The sequence below is a fragment of the Lissotriton vulgaris genome, chromosome 9, assembly GCF_964263255.1.
Source record: "Lissotriton vulgaris chromosome 9, aLisVul1.2, whole genome shotgun sequence".
Classification (NCBI taxonomy): domain Eukaryota; kingdom Metazoa; phylum Chordata; class Amphibia; order Caudata; family Salamandridae; genus Lissotriton; species Lissotriton vulgaris.
Window position 1 is genome coordinate 99,291,018 of NC_141697.1, and position 22,996 is coordinate 99,314,013.

A 22,996-nucleotide genomic window follows, 5' to 3' on the forward strand; every position below is an offset into this window, starting at 1 on the left:
ATGTTTTTAAACGCACTATAAAGGACCACATCTAGGTAGGAGAACTTGGAACCACGCGCATACTCCTCATGCTAAAACACTTTATGCCTAAATCATCTTATGAAAAAGTCATTCTTAAAAGCAAAAAAGAGTCAAATAGAATAAGCCAGTTGAAAACTGGTGTACTGTCTTCCTTATTTTACAAAATGGTTGCTCCTAATAATGTTGAGATGCTCCAATGGCGACTGATTGAGTACATCAAACAGAAAAAATGATAAAAAGGGCGGTGGGGTAGCGATTATTTTTAAAGACAAATATACACTATCCTCCTCAACGCCTACCTCCATCCCAGGCATTGAGGGGCTTCATTTCTGCTTTCAAATAAACCCCCATTTGTCTCTAGCCGGCCTGATCATCTATCGGCCCCCGGATTGCCTTACCAACTATACTGCCGAACTAATGGACCTTATAGTCCAAAGCTCAATAGTTCACCCCCATTTTATTGCAGTTGGCGATTTCAATGTTCACATTGACAGCCCAGACTGCCCCCTAGCCACCCAACTTATTTCTACTCTGGAAGCGGCGAACCTATTCCAAATTATCTCGGAACCAACGCATAAGGCAGGCCACACGTTGGACCTGATATTCTCCAATATCCCAGACTGTTCAGCCAAAACCGCACAACCACTGCTTTGGACGGATCACTTCTTAATCCCTTTTTCTTTCTCCTTCCCCTCCCACCACCAGACAAAAGGGAGACGATCCTATGTTCGCAGAAACTGGGCTAACATATCAGCAGAGACTCTCTGTCCTGCTCTCTCAGCCACTACTCCAACTCTGTCATCAGATGTGAACTCGGACGCTGTGGCTCTAAATCTCTGGATAGGTAATACGCTGGATACTATCGCGCCTGCAAAAATCGCTACATCACGCAGAGAATCCCCTTCGGCCCCATGGTTCTCGACTGAGCTATTGGCTGAAAAAAGTCATTGCAAAAAACTAGAGCGTCTCTGGCGGATAAACTATTCCACATCAGCAAAAATTTGCTATAAAGAAGCCCTGCGTGTTTTCCACAAATCCATAAAAAAAGCAAAACAATTGTTCTTTGCGACCTCCATTCAGCAAGCTGAACAATCCAGCAAGGAAGTTTTTAAAATTGTTCAATCCTTTTTTAAACCTCGGGCAATTGAAACTGAAGTGACTCCGTCGGAGAAACTCTGCGAGGACATCTCGGTCTTTTTTGATAAAAAGATCGAGAAAGTCTACGACACCTTCACCAGTCCCGAGCCCACAATCATGTCCGACACAAATGATAATGTGGCTTCCCTCCCCGCCTTAGCTCAATTCCATCCTATTTCCCTCGCCGAGGCCAAAAGGGAATTACAAAAATGTAAATCAGGGGCTCCTGATGACCCTTGCCCGCCCAAGCTCTGGAAAATGATGTCGGACTCAATTGCCACTTCATTGCTACATATCTGGAATACATCCATCAAAACTGGTCTATTCCCTGATTGCTGGAAACATGCCACACTCCTGCCTTTAAAAAAGAAACCAAACGGTGCCCCGGATGATCTGAGCAATCTCCGGCCAATCTCCCTGTTAGCAGCCCCTGGCAAAATGTTTGAAAAACTGATACAGCGCCAACTGAACAGGTTCATAGAAGAAAGAGACACACTACATGAAACCCAGTCGGGTTTCAGGGCGGGCTTTAGCACTGAGACCGCTCTGATAGAAGTGGCTGAGTCGTTCAGGTGGTCTTTAGATTCAGGAGCATCGGCTATGTTGGTGCTCCTGGATCTATCTGCCGCTTTTGATACTGTGGATCATGTGAGGCTACTGTCAAGGCTAAAAAACACAGGCCTGGAAGATAAGGCTCTGGGCTGGCTACAGTCCTATCTCACGGATCGTACCCAGAAAGTAGCCTTGGGCCCCCTTTCCTCAAAACCTAAACCCCTCTGGTGTGGTGTCCCTCAGGGCTCGGCCCTCAGTCCACTACTTTTTAATATTTATCTGACTCCTCTCTTTTCCCTTATTGCTAATTGGGGTGTCAAGGCGATTTCATACGCCGACGACACACAATTAATCTTCCCTTTCTCGGACGTCTCAGAGGCAGCCTTCAGCAATATGAAGGGATGTTTGCGAGATGTTGCCAAATGGATGAATGCAAACAAACTCAAATTGAATGCGAGCAAGACGGAGGTCATCTTCTTTGGCAAACATACTCGGCCCCCCCCAAGCCTGTGGTGGCCCTCCGAAATGGGTATCCCTCCTCTACCCAGCACCAACGCGAAAAATCTGGGAGTAAGATGGGATGAGAGTCTCTCCTTTTCTTCACATATACAGCAGGTCTCTGCGTGCTGTCTCCATAAACTAAGAAACCTTCGCAAATTTCTGTCCCTTCTGCCTGAAGACTGTCGCAAGACGGTGGTCCATGCTACAGTCACTTCCAGACTGGACTACGCAAACGGCCTCTACCTTGGCCTACCCAAATATCTGGTGCAACGACTGCAGATCGTGCAGAACGCGGCTGCGAGACTGCTAAAAAACATCCCTTTTAAACAGCATGTCTCTCCGTACTTGCGCGATCTGCATTGGCTCCCTGTAGCCTGCAGAATCAAGTTTAAAGCTCTAACTCTGGCGTTTAGAGCCCAAAAGGGGACCTGCCCCTCCTATCTAAAGCTTAGACTCCCCAGATACTATCAGGAGAGATGCTTGCGCTCTAATTCACGAAACCAGCTCTCCATCCCCCGCGCCAAGAGAGCCAGACTCGGAGGCAGATCTTTCTCTGCCTGCACGGCGACACTCTGGAACGCCCTACCGGTCAACATCCAACTGGCTCCAACGGAAGCCAGTTTTAAGAGGCAGCTAAAGACCTGGCTCTTTTCCCAGAATAACTAAACACTCTCTCCCCTTTTTCCGCCCATTCCTACCTGGAAAAATGATCACTCAGCGCCGGGACACCTCCTTGTGAGGTAGCTGTTCGCGCTATATAAATATCGGTATTATTATTATTATTATTATTATTATTATTATTATTATTATTATTATTATTATTATTATTATTATTATTATTATTATTATTATTATTATTATTATTATTATTATTATTATCTTATCCAAAGTGCCAATGCAATACAATGATATGCAACCATTGTTACAGGTAAGTTTTAGTATTTTCAGATCATGTGTGTAATTTATGCACTGATGATTGTTTATATAAAAGACTGGCCACATTTGTGTTTTGTAAGAATAATATACATCAAACAGTTCCTTTATGTTCAGACACCCTGCTTTAATGTCCATTAGATCACTCTGCCGTAGTGAAAGTTGGAAATCCATTTATCCTTCTCCAGCAGAGGCCTTCTCAGTTGCTTTCTCACCTGCTGTTTGAGAGACAGGTTCCCCCGGACAGGTAAGCCTCCCCTTTTGCTTATTCCTAATCTAGCCCTTTTCCGGAACTTCCTGGTTTATCCTCACTTTTGATGTGTTACTTCTAACAATCATCAGAAGTTGTTGCTTCAGGAGTTCCATAACTTGCTGTTACTATATTGACTTGAGGTATTTTGAAGCTTATGATTTTCTTTTCTTGGAGCGCTTGTGGTTGTTGTAGATTTAAAGTAGCTTGCCTAGAGAATGACATAGACCACAGACTATTCAGTGTTTTCCAAAGAGATCTTGCTGTGCATGCTTTGCTCTTTGTTTTTAGAGGGTAGGTCAGAGCTTTTCTAGTATTTTTCCAGATGTACCTAGCCATTCGATTGCCATTGTCATGTGTTGGTTTTGTGCAGTGTGCATACTCTGTTACCCTTGCAGATATAGTTCAATTATTGAGTAGGTTATCTCACACTAGTTGTTGTGCCAATTTGCAGTACTTTTCGATCATACCCTGGAAAGAGTCCCATGTCGATAGAGATGTGAGCAGCTTGGTAATGCTGTAGGAACTGGGGGAGGCCATCATTGTGCTTTGTTCTAGAAGTTGGGATGGTAACTGTTTGACTCATGCCCTCACCCAAACTTTATTATTCAGATTACTGACAAATATGTGTTGCTAGGTGTCTCGCTTTGCCCTCAGTCAGATAATACAGAATACCACACAGCGGCTCAAACACGAAGTAGCAACACATATGTCGGTTACCGACCCCCATCGCCGGTGCCTGCACTGTTTAGGCCTGGACTACGACGACAAGTCCTGCTCCGACTGCCGGGCCCTGACGTCTAAAGCTAGACAGGAGTGGTCCCGTAAGCGACTCGAGCTTCGGCAGTCCGCCCCGCGCCGCTCGAGGTCCCGGTCCGAAAGGAGGTCGAGGGACCGGTCGCGGGGCTGGAGCGCCCACAGTTCCGGGAGTTGTCATCGGTCTTTGGGCTCGAAGTCCTCCGTTAAGAGGCACAAGCAGTTGAAGAGGCACCATCGCTCTTCTGACTCCCCCCGACGCTCGCGCGACGCGGCCGGGGGTTCGGGCGACACCGCCCACGCGGCTCAGCTGGTACCGCAGGGGTCGCGGCTTCTCCATACGCGCAGGTCCCTGGGCAGAACGCGACACCGGGGGAGATTGCAGACTTGCTCATGGCCATGAGGTCGCTCACTCCTCCGTCGGTTTCCGCAGCGCCTTCGGGCCAAGCGGTCCCAACTGGGTCCCCAAGCGGGCCGGGTGCTTCGGCCCTGGCGCCGTCGGGTGCTTCGGCTCCGGCGCCGTCTGCAACTTCGGTCCCGACACCGCAGGGCCCCACTGGGTCGGGATCCGGGTCGCCGCCGGCCCAGAGAGTGTCGCCCCCGGCGCCGTCCCAGGACAACGTCGTCCCTGATCCTGCCCTCGTTTCGGGTCCGGCGCCGGAGCGGCGCCGCTCTCGATGCCGCTGGGAGATTTTTATTTCTATGACCCAGCCCCATCTTTTGAGCCTGAGTACCAGGCGGTGGGTGACGAGGAGGATTGGGAGGGGTCTGAGGACCCTCTGGCACGTGAGTGTCAGTCTTCTGAGGACTGGACAGGAGAGCTTGGGGTTGCCAGTGGTCTGGACACTTCGCCCGACACTCGTTTTGTCTCCCACCCTAGCGTAGCTACGGAGGAGGGGGCTGCCTATAGCGTGGTGCTGATGAGGGTGGCAAGGCCTTGGGCCTTGAGCTCCCCGTCGCGGCCGTGAGGCCTAACCTCCTCACTAAGGTCCTTAAACCGCAGTCAAGCTCGGCCGAGCCTCTGCTGCCGTTTAATGAGGCCCTATCAGACATTCTTCTGGGAACTTGGTCCAGGCCCTCCACAGGGCAGGCTCCGGGCGACCCTTGCTTCCTGTCTACCCACCCCACGCCTGAGAGCCTGGTTATCCAAGCCTCCAATTCCCAGACCGCATTCCCGTCGGCTCCCCCGACAGGGAATCCAAGAGGTACAAGAATTACGGGAAGAGGGTATTCTCCTCCCTAAGTTTGGGATTGCGTTCAGTCAATACCGCGTGCCTCTTGGGCCGCTACATCCACTCTCTGTGGGACAGGATCGCGGCGGTGCTGCCAGAATGCACGGGGGAGGTCCGGGCTAAACTCGGCCAGGCCCTTGTGGAAGGCCGAGATGCGGCACGTTTCTCCATCCGGTGTGGGCTGGACACTGCCGACTCTCCAGGCAGAGCGATGGCAACGACGGTGGCGATTCGTCGTCACGCCTGGTTGAGGTCCGCCAATTTCTCGGCCGATGTCCAAAACACACTTATGGACATGCCGTTCGATGGCCGTCGCCTCTATGGGGACAAGGCAGACTCCAGGGCTACGGCCAAGTCCTCGGGCATCTCGGCTCGCACCAGCAAACGGCTGCTTTTCGCTCCTTTCGTGGCCAAGGAAGGGGCGCCCCCACACGTCCTGCCATACAGCACGAAGGCGGACATGGAAACCTCCATGGCGGCGGTCGGGGACAACGGCGAGGCCAACCCACACCTACCGCTGCAGCATACGCCTCAAAACCCTCCTAGTCCGTGCTTTCAGGCCCATGTGACGCCAGTGGGGGGCAGGGTTCGCCATCACCACCACCGCTGGCGCACTGTCAATTCGGACAAGTGGGTGCTGCAAATTGTCCGAAGGGGCTACTCCCTCCCCTTCGAGGCGACCCCTCCAGCTATGCCACCGCAGTGTCACCGCGTGTCGGGGGATCACTTGCGACTTCTACAACAGGAAGTTACGGCCCTCCTGGCCAAGGGGGCCATCGAGTGCCTTCCTGTGCCAGAAGTAGGGTGTGGTTGTTTTCTGGTACCCAAGAAGGGCAAAGGGGGCCTACGCCCTATCTTGGACCTGCGGAACGTCAACGGCTTCCTCCGGAAGGAGAAGTTCAAGATGCTGACATTGGCTCAGGTCTTAGCTGCCCTAGACCCTGGAGCATGGATGGTAGCGTTGGACTTGCAGGACGCTTATTTTCACATCCCCATCCTGCCGGCCCACCAGCGTTACCTGCGGTTCACGGTATGCCACGAGCACTTTCAGTTTACCATGCTCCCCTTTGGCCTTACCAGCGCCCCATGGGTGTTCACGAAAGTGATGGCGGTGGTCGCAGCTCATCTGCGCAGGTTAGGGATTTCAGTCTTCCCCTACCTCGACGACTGGTTGTTGAAGGCGGGCTCGCCCCAGACAGTCGTCAGCCACCTCCAGACGACGGCCGACCACCTGCACCTGCTGGGGTTCTCCATCAATGTGCCGAAGTCACACCTGTGTCCCTCTCAGAAGCTCCTCTTCATCGGAGCGGTTCTCGACTCGGCGCAGTTTCAGGTTTATCCTCCCGAACAGCGGGCTCGGGATGTTCAGGCTCAGGCTCTGTTTCCGATCTTTCAGCCTTTATCCCGAGTCTCGGTCAGGTTGACGCTGCGGCTTCTGGGGCTGATGGCCTCCTGCATCCTTCTGGTGCATCACGCCCGGTGGCGGATGCGGGCTCTGCAGTGGGACTTGAAATTTCAGATGGCCCAGCATCAGGGCAACTTGTCTGACCACGTCTTGATCTCGGAGGGCACTGCAAGACAGTTGCAGTGGTGGCTCACGGACCGCGATTGGGTCAGCGGCAGACCCCTCTCCCTACCCCAACCGGAGCATGTAGTTGTGACGGACGCGTCCCTCCAGGGCTGGGGGTGCCTCATGGGAGAGGTGGAGATCAGAGGCCTCTGGTCTCCGGCGGAGTCTCAGCTCCACATCAACCTTCTGGAGCTGCGGGCGATCCGGCTTGCACTGAAGGCATTCCTCCCCTCTGTCCGGGGGAGCGTGGTGCAGGTGTTAACGGACAACACCACCGCCATGTGGTACTGCAACAAACAGGGCGGGGTGGGTTTGTGGACCCTATGCCAGGAGGTTCTGCGCCTCTGGCAGTGGCTGGAACATCAGGGCGTGACCCTGGTGGTTCAACAACTGGCAGGTTCTCTGAACGCCAGGGCGGACAAACTCAGCCGTCGGTGCATGATGGATCACGAATGGCATCTGAACTCGGACGTGGCGCAAGGCCTCTTTCAGCAGTGGGGAGAGCCTTGGTTAGATGTATTCGCCACAGAAGAGAACGCGCAATGTCATCAGTTCTGTGCGTTGGTATTTCCAAGACGGCACTCGCTCGGAGACGCTTTTCGTCGCGAGTGGAGTTGCGGTCTATTGTACGCCTTTCCGCCTATACCACTTCTGCCCAGAGTGCTGAAGAAGATCAGGCGCGACCGGGCCCAAGTTATCCTTGTGGCTCGGGACTGGGCAAGAAGATATTGGTATCCAGAGCTACTCAGCATGTCCGTCGATCCCCCGATTCGTCTGCCTCTTCAGGAGAACCTTCTGTCGCAGCAGCAGGGGACGGTCCTCCACCCGAACCTGTCCAGTCTCCACCTACAAGCTTGGAGATTGAGCGGCGACAGTTGAGGCCATTTGACTTGCCTCCCGAAGTCTGTAATGTCATTCTAGCAGCCAAGCGTCCCTCCACAAAATCGGTATACGCCTGCAGGTAGAACAGATTTGTGGCATAGTGCACAGCAAAGGCTGTGGATCCACTCTCTGCCCCCCTGTCTGAGGTTCTCCTCTTCCTTCTTTCTCTTGCCCAGCAGTGCTCTGCTCTGGGCACTATCAAGGACTACTTTTCTGCCCTTTCCGCCTTCTTAAGGCTACCTGATCAGCCATCTTTATTCAAGTCCCCGATTGAAAATAGGTTTTTGAAGGGCATCACGCACTTGTTCCCTCCTGTTCCAATTGTGATGCCCCAGTGGGACTTGAACCTTGTACTTACTTATTTGATGTGCGCTCCCTTTGAGCCGCTTCATAACTGTCCTCTCCGCCTTCTTACTCTGAAGACTGTCTTCCTGGTTGCCATCAACTGTGCCCGGAGAGTGAGTGAGCTACAGGCTCTTTCTTCCAAACCTCCATTCCTTTCTGTCCATCCGGGAAAGGTTGTGTTGCGGACAAGACCCTCTTTCCTGCCCAAGGTAGTCACAGCCTTCCACATCGGGCAGTCCATCACCTTGCCCATCTTCTTTCTGCCTCCGCATCCCTCGAAAGAGGAAGAGAGGCTCCACCGCCTGGACCCAAAACGTGTGCTCTCATTCTATCTGGGGGTACAAAAGGGGGTGGTGATGGACAGAGCATCTGAATCAATCAAACACTCACACCCAGTCAAAAGATCTGGGTTTAATTCATCACCGTTCTTTAGCCCACTCTGCCACCCCAGTTCAGACATGGCTATATGCAAATCAGTCTGACCCTGTGCCTCATGGGAACAGTCCACCCCGAACTGCAAAGCCATTTCTTCCCTGGACCGGAAACAAGCTTCCGAGGACCGGTTTCTGGCATTCCAGCCGTCTTCAGCCCGGCTTGCTTGAATCCTGTGGCAAAGTGAGCAAGGGACTCACGTCTGAGCATACCCTGCCACACTTATGGTGGCCAAAAGCCGTGCAAAAAGGGGTGGTGATGGACAGAGCATCTGAATCAATCAAACACTCACACCCAGTCAAAAGATCTGGGCTTAATCCATCACCGTTTGATTTGCATACAGCCATGTCTGAACTGGGGTGGCAGAGTGGGCTAAAGAACGCTGATGGATTAAACCAGTGTTGGTTTTTATCATGGCTCTGCGTTTTGTGGCGCGGAAAAGCTGTGTATAAAAACAGGCGTCAGCACGCGGAGGCGGCGTCTATATACTCCGATGTCATCACGGCGTCCACGACGCCAACGACGAATGCGGAGCCGCGGAGGACGCCTACCGACGCGCATGGGTATTGCTACGCAAAAAAATTCCGAATCCAGTCTGACGCCTGGGGATTTTCTAAGGTAAGGAATATCATTACACAAGTAGTAACTTGTGCGTTTTATTATATATATATATATATATATATATATATATATATATATATATATATATATATATATATATATATATATAGATATATATATATATATAGATATATATTTTCCATTGCCGGTTCCTTTTGCCACTCAAACAGCGCTCAAAACGGGTGCGGCGCCCTGCAGCTGAACCACGCTGCTAATCCATTTAACACAGCTCCCTCGCGAAGGAAACAATTGGGTCGCACTCCACCGGTTGTATATTGCAATTTTTTTATTTTCTCATTACATTCCAAATTAATGGGAAAATAAAAAAATTGCAATATACAACCCGTGGAGTGCGACCCAATTGTTTCCTTCGCGAGGGAGCTGTGTTAAATATATATATCTGCGTTTTGTGGCGCGGAAAAGCTGTGTATAAAAACAGGCGTCAGCACGCGGAGGCGGCGTCTATATACTCCGATGTCATCACGGCGTCCACGACGCCAACGACGAATGCGGAGCCGCGGAGGACGCCTACCGACGCGCATGGGTATTGCTACGCAAAAAAATTCCGAATCCAGTCTGACGCCTGGGGATTTTCTAAGGTAAGGAATATCATTACACAAGTAGTAACTTGTGCGTTTTATTATATATATATATATATATATATATATATATATATATATATATATATATATATATATATAGATATATATATATATATATATAGATATATATTTTCCATTGCCGGTTCCTTTTGCCACTCAAACAGCGCTCAAAACGGGTGCGGCGCCCTGCAGCTGAACCACGCTGCTAATCCATTTAACACAGCTCCCTCGCGAAGGAAACAATTGGGTCGCACTCCACCGGTTGTATATTGCAATTTTTTTATTTTCTCATTACATTCCAAATTAATGGGAAAATAAAAAAATTGCAATATACAACCCGTGGAGTGCGACCCAATTGTTTCCTTCGCGAGGGAGCTGTGTTAAATATATATATATATATATATATATATATATATATATATATATATATATATATTTTTTTTTTTTTTTTAATAATGAGGAAGAGATGTGGACTCACATCTAAGTAAATCCATCTAGCTCCCAATTTCGTTTTCTTACAAACCTGGAAGAGTAGATAAATACACTGTTTTCTGTAAATAAGTACTGTCTGTCCCTTTACCCAATACATTCTTTAAGAAGAATCTTTCATTCGTGGCAAATAACATTGACAACTTCGAATTATGTTTTGTGTGAATAGGCAATAGTATAACGTTATGCCCATTCAGGGCTAGATTGTACTCAGTGTCTAAAATGAAAGTTTGTTTTTGAAATTGTGCCATGAAACTGTGAAACTCTCGTGGTGATTCATTGAGGAACCAAAATGGACACCACGACTTAAAGGCACTGTTAACCGAGGCGCCGCAATATGTAAATATGCAGCATCAGGTGCCGTTAGAAGTAAAAAACGCAATCACTGGATATAATCATGTTGTGATATACACCTATATGACTACTCTTTGATAAACTTAAGGGCTTCTGATGCACTGCTAAAGAATTGTTATCAGTATAATAGTCGTTATAAGATGGCTGCCGTGAAAGTAATGATGTAATTACTAAGTATGTGCCTTCTTTTATGTTTGTGTTTATTGTGTTGACAACACGTGACACATGGTCACTATGGTTTCATTTAAAATAATGGTAGAAACAAACGTCAGCTCACACTGACGAAGGCGGCAACGCCGAAACGCGTTTGTAAACTGACTTGCTGAAAGGTTCTGTGAATAAATACTTGGCGAACCTACGCGACATAGGCTGAGAGTGCTCTTATTTTGAACTAATCCCGAGATTGGGGGATTTTCGTGTTGTTTAATATATATATATATATATATATATATATATATATATATATATATATATATATATATATATATATATATATATATATATATATATATACATACATCCAGGACCGCGGCATCTGAAGCCTCGGACTTCCGGAATGTTGTTAGATATAGTATACCTATATCTAACCCTAAAAATGGACACACAGATTCCTATCAGTCACTCCTATGGCAGGCCTTGACAATCCTGAAGGCAGAGTGCTTGGAATCGTGTGAAATGGTGTTCTGGCATGAGCTGAGCCCGTTTGCAGCTTGCGGAACCAAGTCCTAATAGCTGTTCCATGATAACGCATACCATATACTCTTAAGTGCATTATAATCCTCGCGGTTAAATGCTATCTCTGGTATTGCTTTATCAAAACATGTCGAGTAAGGTGTCATACGAATTGGAATACTAACCCCTCGCCAATTCTGGCGACGGGGTTAGCATTCCACCCTTCTAGAGGGACACAACATGTATGTAACTGTGAACCCCGGTTAAAGTTAACTGAAGCCTCAGCTCCACAAAATGGATGCTGCCACCACAGACACGAGTCTGACCTCCTGCTGCTGGGAGTCCTTCCAGCGAGGAGAGCTTGGACAAAGGGTTTCCTGTCAGGGGCGGTGCTAGCACCATCCCAGACAGGGTTTTGTGTATCCTGGGTAGGCAGGGCTTTACATGAAGGTGACTGCAGAGTGGCACCCCGGTGCTCACTACGCATCTGCCGGCTAGAACCAGTTCCAGGGGCACACCAGCCCCTGGCCTGGGGAAAGTCCGGCATGGGAGAGGGGTGTAACCACCCCCCTTCCTGGTCCCACCCCTAGGGCAGGACCTAGTCGCGTACCCACCCCTTTCTTTAGGATAAAGGCAGGAGCGGGGACCCTTCCAAATTAGATCATCTTTGAATCCTGAAACTACTTTCCACGAAAGGAACTCAAGACTCTTCTCAAGATTTCTCCCTTGTGACAAAGGAGTAGTCACCCTGCATCCGCAGGCACCATCTAAGAACTCTGCGGTTTGCTGCACGTCCTTCCTCACGAATCCGACCGACCAGCACGACGAGACCCGGCTTCCCTGGCACCTCTGACCTCTACCTACCTCTACAGCTAAGCTGAGAACCGTAGGTGCGACGAGACCTCGAGGGACCGGCCATCATCAGAACTGCACGACTTCTATCCAGCACGACAGCCGAGGGATCCTCTGGTGAGTGCTTTGGGGTCCGAGAAGCCCCGACCCTGAGCAGCTCCAGCACCGAAGTCCAGCCTCCCAGCATCTCCACGATCTGCGTGGGGCCCTTCTGCTTTTTGCTGCTCACCGCGTTGTTTGGCTACTAGCCCGCTGGCTTGTGGCCTTCTGAACGACGCCCGACGACATCACCACTGCTGGACTGGTTGCTCCAGACTGGCCCTTGCTCCCTTCCAAAAGAGGAGCACCCCGGACCCTCCTGGTCCACTCCAGACGCCATTTTGAGTCCACCGCGTGGGCTTGAATTTGCCAAGACTTGTTGCCCCAATCCTGGGTCCAGCGACGTCGACAGCATCATCCATCGTGGGACAGCTCGCACCTCCATCCTGGTCGCCGACAACGCCTCCTGGTCCGTGAGATCTGCAGAGCACAGCGTCGCCCACTCACCTAGTCGAGGTGACTACCACCCGGTGCCCTCCTGGTGCCACCTGACTACTGGCTAGTAGTCACGAACTTGGTCCCCTCTGCTTTCAGGTATCATCCATCTTCGATCCAGGCTTGGATCAACTCGAACTATCTTCACTGGTCGCCTGCCAGCAACTTCTTTCTTCAGGCTTCTGGTTCGTCTACGAGGATTCCCGACGTCTTTTGAGACATATGCAGCTGCAGCCCCTGGGCTAGGTAACTTCGGCATTTCGGTGTCCCAGCATAGCCTCACTATCCAAGGGTCAGGATCCACTGTCGTTTTCGATCTACCTTATCGGGTTCGCCCGAGAACACTAACTTTGTCTTTACTAGCTCCCATAGACTTTGTCCCGCATCCCGCGTGAGAGTGCACACTCTGCACCCGAGTCCCCTAGGCCTATTACTAGTAATCTGAAGGTTCAGTAACGTAGTCCTAGCGATTCCAAAGCCTATTAGTATAGTACTTACCTGCTAGTAATTTCGCATTCCACTTCCATAGTATATGGTTTTCCGTGCCCCTCGGGCATTTGTGTAAATTGTGCAACTTGAAGTATTTTCATAAGAGTTTTGTTGTGTGCTTAGTACCCTGTCCTCATAAAGAGCACAGGGCTGTTGTGATTCTAATAAATACACTGTTTATTTTCATAACACTTGTGTGGTGTCCTTTCACTTGGTGTTCAAGGGGTATATGTGATGGTATAACAGCTGGCTTAACACGCCCTCTAGAGTTTAGCCCGAAGACTGCTCGTATCCACGCTACTAGGATAGCTGGTCTATAAGGTTGACTTACAACCAATCATCAATAAGGGTTGTTTGGACTGATACATAGTGATCACTAGAATAGTGAGCACTGCATATCAGGCCAACTTCTCACAAAAGGCATATGCAGGACATACATTCAGGCTAGTATAAAATAACTCACCAAAAGTCAATTAAAATCATGGTAGTCAAAGGTCATCACGTGGTTTCAAGCCATAAAAGTGCCTCTAGCACTACACTAGGCAGCACAAGTCCAACTACGACTCATTAAGCGCATATTTAAATGATATAGGTAACTACTTGCGATTTGCTTTTACCCCACAAATGCAGTTTCTAATGTGTTCAGTTATTAAAAGTATTCATTATTTGTCTTTAATTCTGCAGACTATCATCATTGTTGTGCGCTGAAGACTTGAATCTGAATGTGCAGCAGATTATTGTGAACTGCTGCTGCAGAACCTTGCCTATCTGCAGCTCAAGGAAACAGAGCCAAGCTCAGTCCCTTGTCACTAACCTTTACATGTTAACACAACAGCTGACAGAGACTTGTCTGCCAGACTCAACAATGGTAGACCTTCATTCGTTTGTGAATGGCGAACAAGGCATCTGCAAGGAACTTTCTTCCTCACCTGGAGACTCCAGCCAGTATGCTCTTACTGCTTCTACACTAGAGTTTCTAATATCTCAGTCTAAATTAACATCTGTCATTGCATGTCTGAGTGCTTCCAAGGTACAGAAAGCTCCAAAAACAAGCTTATCCTGGAAAGAATTTATTGGAAGTAAAAAAGAATCCCCACTAGAGATAGAGCAGATTGCCAAAGAATGTGAACTCTTGCTACAGGGGTTTCCGATTTTGCAGAACTTCCTGACTGTAATGCTTGAGCCAGTGGACATCATCAAAGAGGAGGAAGGAGGCAGTCCTGCCAGTGCACTCTGTGGCAAGTCATGTGTATCTTTGATACTGTCAGGCCTGCATTCTTCCACAAGTGCCAATGTTTTAACAGAGGCTTTTCAGCATTTACTCACATCAAAGGACTGGCATAGAGCTGTAATGCTCTTGGAAATGTATGCTGGTCATGTTGAGGATCTGCCTGCAGTGAGAGATTTAGTACTATGCTGTGCGGCTGCTGAGGGTAAGTTATTTCACATTTCTTTCATAGTATATCAGTGTATTTGTATTTATAATGAGCAAATCCAGCAATAAAGCAAAGAAGTGTCATTGAAGTGTATGAATGATTTTGAATTGTGCATATAGGGAAATAATTCTGTATTGGCATGGCTGTGGGTGGTCAGATGGGATGACACTTCCATTCAGACCAAGAGGAGTAGAGGATTTGGGTCACTAATGATGGTGGATTGGGTTGCGTTATGAGTTCTTTCCTTGGCTTCAAGTTTTCCTGTTTTCCTAGAATTGAAGCATTTACTGTTAAGGCCTGTATAGAATTTTCAGGTCACAGGTTCAATCCCTGCAGTCTCAGCTCACACGTTAGTTTTTCACCATTGTTTAATAGGCGCTAGTTCCAGTCTTGGGATTTCCACTGGGCATCTTCCTCCCTTGCAAGGTCGTGCTCCTCGCTACCTAGCGGCTTAAAGGTTGAATTAAAATTACCCCCAACCAACACTAGGGAATCCCAGGAATGCAGGTCTAGAAGATCGTCGAGAGCCCCTAAAACGTCTGACTTCTTCCCCCACTCAGTCCCCTTGCATACACCGTATAAATGTCGATGTTACATTGCGGTCCCTTCTTCAACCGAATGGCAAGAATATCGTTGCTCTGAGTCTGGAGTACCTGGATATCATAACTGATGACCTGGCGAACCCAGATTTTTAATCCCCCAGATGGGCGACCTTTCCCCCACTGGTACCTGGAATGTGGTAGTTTAAGTAGCCTGGACAATAGAATCCACCAGCCATGTTTCCTGAAAGAGGCAGATATCGTATTGCTCAATGAAGGTGTGCCAATTAGGAGATGTAACCTTGGACCTCAACCCTGCAATGCTCCATAATATTACAGTTAGCCTAGATGGGGTAGGTTGAGGTGAGATCTGCCCCGTTACACCTACTGGTTAATTTTTCTTCAGTGTCTTTCCTACCTGCTGGGGGGTGGGGTGGGGGGGGTATAGTCGTATGTTTCTTATCACAGTTGATGATGGAGTTGGTTCCACGAGATCTTCACACAACCCATACGGAAATAGCGTTTTCAAAGAGTATTGTTTAAATGAAGTTTTGTGTTATATTCCCACTTAGCTACTTGACTGTCATTTCAGTAACCTAGAAAGTTTGTTCCACACAATTCTCTGTACCAATAGCTTAGGAGAGAGGTTACAGTTTTTGTCTGAGAACAGTTTTCAAGCTTGGTCAGCTGATGTCATCAATTCCTCTTTTGAAAGACTATTATGTACTGAGTTTATCTGTAAAAATAGAAAGTAGTAACAATGTCTGTTAGAAATATTCACAGGGTAAAGCTTATTGCAATTCTTTAATGTTACATCTTAAAAAAGACCACATATATTTAACTTATGCCTAAACACGACCATCTGTGAATCATCCCTTCTGTGAAGTTCAGAGATAAATCCATTCAGCATTGGAGTGGAGTTTTTGCATGACAATCTGGGATTTTATATTGCCAGAGCATTTTTTTCATCATTGTCCATGTGTATTGTAAAGTTTTGTGTTTCAAATATACCAACATTTCTAAGCTCGATTGATACCAAAAACTTATCAAAATAGGAAAATCTCAATCCGAAACAACAAATCTGTAAAGCGAAGGATGCTGCATAATACAAACAACAATTTTGCAAACCCAAGCCTTCGTTCCTTTTTTGCGTGTAGAATCTCTATATTTGCCCACAACTGTTTCTGATTCATACAAAAGTAATAATGACACTTTCTAGTTTAAAGAAAAACAGTGTCTAGTTTGCAGAAAATAGTCAGTAAGTAAAACATAGCTACGGGAAGGGTCGACATTTTAAATAGAGCAACCCTCCTCTATTGAAAGTGGAAGGGGTACTGTTAGAACTGGCTATTTCTCGTTGGCTAAGGCTGACGCCAAAGCCAGGCAGAAACCACCATTCTAGTCAGGGCAAGGGAGTCACACGCCAAGATAACCCCTGCTCACCCCCTGGTAGCTTGGCACGAGCAGTAAGGCAATGTGTAAAGCATTTGCGCCAGCACACAACAGCAACAACATACTAGGCACACCACAAAAGGAACTCCACACAAGGTTATTATAAAATAACTTTTGTATTGTCAAAACACATCAGATAGAAATCACACATGTACATTGTGCCAACTGGCACGGGCAATATTCACAAGGGATTATGTACAGGACAGGGCCACATGGGCCACTGTCAGAATCAGAAATAGCACTTTTAGAATAAAGAATAATAAAGAATAAAAATCATAGTAGCACAAATTAGCCACTATGGCACCCAACCAGTAACCACTGGTAACAGGAACCAGGACCTCACTAGGACCACCTGTACTAAAAAGAACAACTACCTAAGAATAAAATACATTTAGGGGTATAAACAAGAACACAATACCCATGATGCATGAAACACATTCAGAGGAGTAGTAAAGGAAAAACACATGAGGCCTAAAAACATTCAGAGGTGTAAGACAAGGGAAACACATGAAGCATAAACCTACACATTCAGCGGTGTTCAGAACAAAGCACATGATGCAATAAAATACATTCAGAGGTGCAGCGCAAGAAGACACATGATGCCTGAAACATTCAGAGGTGCAGCGCAGGGAAAAGGAAGACACATGTTGCCTAAAAACATTCAGAGGTGCCAGAACAATACAATAGCGCCAAAACACACAGTAGGCAATTGCTATTAAAAACATAGAAATCACATTGCGCAGAAATCACATACCAGCCCCCATCTAATAAAGGGACTAAAAGAGCCCTGTGTCCAGAATGTCAGGGCGCGCTGCCATGCAGCGCCAGTCAGGGGTGCACCACTGGCGCAAAACCTAAACGTAGCAGGTACCCACTACTTGCTGGGCACCTGAGAACACTCCCAAGACCTAAACGGTGCAGCTGCCCACTAATTGCTGGGAGGCTGGGAATCCAAACTGCGACATGGTCCTCACTGACCCTTAGGCAAAAACTGCGCCAACTATTGGAGCCACACAGGCTCTGAAAACACTCTACACACGTTGGAGCCACACAGACTCTGGCATAACACATGCCCAATGTAGGAGCCACACAGGCTCTGAACAAATCCTTTGCAGGCAGGAGGGGGCGAGCACCGGCAATGTGCCCGGCGCCCCCTCTAACTAGAAATGGCCCATGGAGCCCTCATGCTCTGCAAACAAGGGCCCCTCGAGCCTCGCTGGGCTCGTAAATACAACTGCCCTCAAGATGATGGAGCCCCTCACACGGGGACTCAGAAACAACTGGGAGCCTCTCAGGGCTCTTGAACAATTATGCCCCTCATTGGAGTCCTTCGGAGGGGACTCGAGATCCACTTGTGCCCCAGAGCCTCTGCAGGCCGAAATAGACCAAATGCCCCCGGAGCCCTTCACTAGGCTCAAAGACAAGTGAGGCCCCTCTGAGCCTCGCAGGCTCTTACTCCACGTTGGGGCGACCCTCTGCCAACCGGGGCCGCCCTTGAAGCCCTCGTGGCTTCATATTGACAATTAGCGCGAGCTCGCGCTACTGGGGCGGGCGGACACCGACAATGTGTCCTGGCGCCCCTCCCTTCTCTTCTGCCCAGCCGAGCCCAGACTCACCGACTGCTCGCGGTCCTGCTGCGGGGCTCTCCTCGCAGTACGGAGGCCTCGTGGCTCGGGCGGCCGGTCTTCTCTCCCTCCCCGTGGCTCTCCCTTCACTCAGGGGCCCCGGGGCGGACATGGCAGGCGGCTTCCTTCTTCCCCGGTCTCCCTCACAATCACAGGAGACCGGCAACATCATCCATGGCACCAGCGGGGCTCTCCTGTGTTCGCGGTGGGGGCAGGCACCGGCAATGTGCCTCCGCTCTCCTCCTCATGCCGCTCATCTTCTCCCGGGGCTCCCTCCAGAACGCGGGAGCCCCGCACCGGCGGCGATACTTCTTCCTTCCCCCGGGCTGCGGGAGCGGGACTTCCGGCCGGTCGCGCCAGGATTGGCCGGCCGGCCAACCACTTCCGGGTCGCTGCGGGCAGCGCAGTGGCCCCGCTTAGGCAGGCAGGCGGGGAATCACTTCACCGAGGGGTGGGCTCCCTCGAGGTGAATCAAAAAGTCAAGACTAGAGGCATGGCCGCGGGGCAAACGCCGGGTGGGCACCGGCCAAAGCTCTCCCCAGCTCTAGAACCACACAAGGCGCCATGGGCAAAGACAAAGCGCTCCCAAGCGCCAGAGACCGCCTACAAGCGTTTCCAGGCGCTAGAACAGCAAAACAAAGCGCTCCCAGCGCTATAGGCAACCAAAGGTCACCAGTCCAGCAACAGCAGGGTTCCAGGGCAAAGCAAAGTCCCCCAGAAGTCCTCCAGGCATCCAGGGGCTGGGCAGGGCCCAGGGATTTCCCTTGGCCCAAGCAGCAGCACGCCCCTGGCAGATTCAAGTTGAAAACAAGAACAAATTGGAAGGGGACACAGCCCCTTCTTATACAGAGAAAAGTCTTTGAAGTCTTTGTGCAGGCAGTGTGAGAACCAGCTAGAACTGGTTTTAGGGACCTCTCTTCAGTGTCAGGGACAGAGGTGACAGTCGCCCAGCGGGAGGTGGAGCCAGCATTGTGGTCAGGCAGGCACAGCCCTAGTCACTCCCAGGTGCCATCTCTTCCCACTTACCTGGCAGCCTTTCATCCACGGGCTGACTCAGACAACCTCTTGGGGCTCCCCAGCCCCTGTCATCCTCAAACCAGACAGTCAATCCACAAGCAGGCCCAGGCACTCCTGGACCAGGCTCACCAGCCAATCACACGCCAGACACAAATTACACAAATATGCCAACTTTTAAAAGTGGCACTTCTAGACTAGACACAATCATGCCGCATATACCATTACGCAGCATTCAATCTCACGAGTTCGCACATATCAAACTTGCCCCTGCACTCCCCACACATCAGGAACTACCATGGGCATACATATTCCCCATTCATTCCTATGGGAGGGCAGGTCACTCACCACACATACACAGAGAGCTCAAGCACTTTACACTGTACCACAGTGAAAACGTGCGTAGAGGCCTAAAATCACCACCACCAGGTTCCAGAAACAGGCTAGGAAAAAGCAGAAAGTCTCGGGGTGAACCTGCCAAAGGGGCCGGGTCCAACAGGTACCATATTTGAAAATGTTTGTGGACTTTTTTCATTAAGTGACATAAATATTCATAAACATATCACTGTACTGTTCATGAAAGAATTCTCCTAAATATCTCTCTAGATCCTTGTTTTAGTTTACTATTAAAGTTTGCAACAGGATCTCAAGAGTTGGGTTAATTAGTAAAGACTCTGTTTTTTATTCATTGGTCTTATGGCCCCTTAAGAAGTGTGGTTTTTATGGTCTTCAAGGCCCTCCCTGCACGTTCTTTGTGTGGAATGGTCAAGCAATTTTGAATAAGATCACCAGTAAGTTTCCATGCACTGTAACAACCGTCAATCTCATGAGCCAATCCTCCACTTCTGAAAGTGTGTGGAAAAAAGATCGCTGAGTGGACGTCAGCATGCCAGGATGGTGACTTATGCAGCTCAGTGATGTCAAGTCCAGGTTGGTTCTCAGAGCTGAGATGGAGCCATGATGCCACCTACCAACACATGAGAGCATTGCAAATATCTGATTCCCATCAGTTGAATGGAGGGAATATGAGTGTAAATAGAGTATTCAACAGAAAGCTAGTTACCAAAGGTTAGTAACTTGTTGTCTAGCACTACCTGCAGTAGCTCTTCCATGGCATCCAGTTTGGGCAGGATAGAGCTACAGCATTCTTTGTTTCATTACTTGTGGAAATCGAATAGTAAGTAACATCTGTGGTTCTAGTGCCTTATCCATATTCAAGCTGCTTTTGACTTTGAGCTCAAAATGGTAATGAGGGCCACAAATCCTTACCAAGATATTGATTCTAAGCCTTCTTCACAGGCAGCTTAAGTCTTATGTGCAATCTATGCTTTGATAACAGATCAAGATGGTTGGCGGTACCTGATGGCCATTAGAAATGCAACATTAAGAAGCCGTATGGTGCTTCACTTCCTGGAAAAATGGCCCCTGGAGGCATGCCTGGAAATTCTCGCGTATTCCATCAGTGATTTTTCAATAGATGAAGAATTGAAAATTGACCTGCAGAAGAAGAAACGGGAGCTGCATGTCTACCAGAAGGTAAACATTTTCCATAAAGCACAATTTTTTTAATCTGCTTACTAAATAAGCTTATTAGAGCATCTCTAGCACAATAGAAATAATCACTAAATCTAAGCAAGTTGAAGTATTGCCACACAGTTGCGCATTTTGATGAGCTTTTATTACCTGGAAGTTACTAAATGCAGATTAGAAAAAACGGTCTTGTTTCTCGTATGAGCAATGCTTGCTGGTAGGTAATAGATAGAAGATATGCTGTGGTAGCTCAAAGATAGCCAGATTTTCTTTTTCTTACTGGATGACATACAATCAATCTATCAGTACTTCTAGAGCACGGCTTATCACCCATGAGGGTATCCAGGCTCTTGAGTTGCTGGGCTAAGTCGAAAAGCCAGGTCTTGAGTCTCATCCTGAAATCTGTCAGTGAGTGTGATGTTCAGAGGTGGTGAGGTAGGGTGTTCTAGGACTTGGTGATGAGATGGGTGAAGGAGCGGCCTTTGCTGTGGCTGCGGCAGATGGGTGGTGTCTGGGCGAGGGAGGCGGAGCGAAGGTTTCTGAATGGTTGGTGGAAGTTCAGGCAGTGGTTCATGTATGGTGGCCCTTGGTGGTGGAGAGCTTTGTAGGTGTGTGTCGGTAGTTTGATTTGGCATCTTTTCTGGACGGGGAGGCAGTGGAGATCCCTCATGTGCTGGGTGATGTGGCACCATTTGGGCAGTTTGTGAATTAATCTGGCTGCTGAATTGTTTATCATCTGGAGCCTACTCATGAGTTTGGTGGCTGTTCCTGCGTACAGTGTGTTGCCGTTGCCCAGACAGCTGGTGATTGGGGCTTGCATGACTCTTTTCTCGTGCTTATTGTAGGAAGCTGGCTCTTTGTGTACTATACCAAAAAGATGTATACTGTGCAAAGAGTCCAGGTACATGTATTCCCTTATGGGTGGACAGGGGCTTGCTCTAGTGAACCTAAGGTGCTCTTTTAGGGGATAGTGTGGTCGAGCAGCTTTAGGCTGATCAGAGAGGAGTCTTCGATGTCTGCAAATGCACAAAGTCAGTAAATTATGCACATGACTCAGTAAGGACATCCACACCAATTTATAGAAATAAAACATATATTTATATATATTAATGCACCAGAATCAATATGATCAGGTAAGTATGTTTTGAGGTAGAAATACTTGTAGTTTTCAAAAGTCAACACCTAGTGCAATTCTCTGAGGTGGCAATGTTATCTTATGAAGGAAAAACAAATACTGCGTACAGTTACTTCCACAGTGACTTACGGGACCAATCTGCTGGACTTAGGGTGAGTTAAGGGCAAGGTCCAAGGCAGCACCAAGAAGTCACTCCAGGCGGCTGGATGCAGAGGTGCAATACAGCGTCGGTGCTGATTGTTGGTAAATGGGAATCGATCAGGTCATAAAGAGGGTGCAGGTTTGGACTGGGAGGCCAGTCGGTTTGAACCAACAAGGGGGCTCAGGTCTCACGATGGTCGGGATGTGGGAACACCTTTGATCCTCTTCTCTTGGGGCTGGGGTGGCCAGGTGCAGAGGTACTTCTAGGCATCTGGTTTTCGTCACTGGAAACACTTCTGTTTGAGGAGGCCTGCACACAGGTTGCAGGCGGCGTCGAGAAGTCCACAGAGGGCACGTCCATGGTGACCTCCGTCTCTGGAGGGCCGGGCGCCCACTGTGGCGCAACAGTGCCAAGGTGGTCCCCCGGCACCCCCACTTCAGCTTGGGCTAGGCTCGGGTGCAGTGGTACTTTTTGATGTCGGCGTTCGGCAGTCTGGAGACCTTACATGTCTCTTGGGGTGCTTGTAGTATGCGAGGAAGTAGTTCCACTGCTCCACAGAAGTTCCTGAGCCTAGGCAGAAGTGCTGGCAGTCCTCTCAGGCTTTTGGAGGTGCAGCAGCTTGCAGGGTGAGTCAACTTTGGCGCAATTGTTGTGAACAGTGAACAGACTGGCAGGGTTCATGGCAAGTCAGTTCCTTCTTCCACAGTTCTTACTTTTCGCGACACTTCAGTGCTTCTTCTTTTTGGTCGGCAGGATCTGACTTCCTCGTGCTAGGGGGAGTGTAGGGTAGTCTGCAATGGGCTACTTACCGCTGGAGTCATTACTCGCCCTATAAGACAACTTTCTCTGGGAAACGGTAATAACCCTTTCTCTTCCAAGGGATCCTCATCAATAGTCAT

The 22,996-nt window shown here is 48.8% G+C and overlaps 1 protein-coding gene across 3 annotated transcripts in view; it reads left to right on the forward strand.

The window, feature by feature from the left end:
• ZFYVE26 (zinc finger FYVE-type containing 26) overlaps positions 1 to 22,996 on the forward strand; it is a 710,441-nt gene that overhangs the window by 330,893 nt on the left and 356,552 nt on the right. For all 3 annotated transcript variants that reach the window (XM_086937127.1, XM_086937129.1, XM_086937128.1), the window contains exons 19-21: positions 3,286 to 3,391; positions 13,909 to 14,657; positions 20,630 to 20,826. In XM_086937127.1, the coding sequence (XP_086793253.1) occupies positions 3,286 to 3,391; positions 13,909 to 14,657; positions 20,630 to 20,826 (1,052 nt within the window). The remainder of the gene's footprint in view (positions 1 to 3,285; positions 3,392 to 13,908; positions 14,658 to 20,629; positions 20,827 to 22,996) is intronic.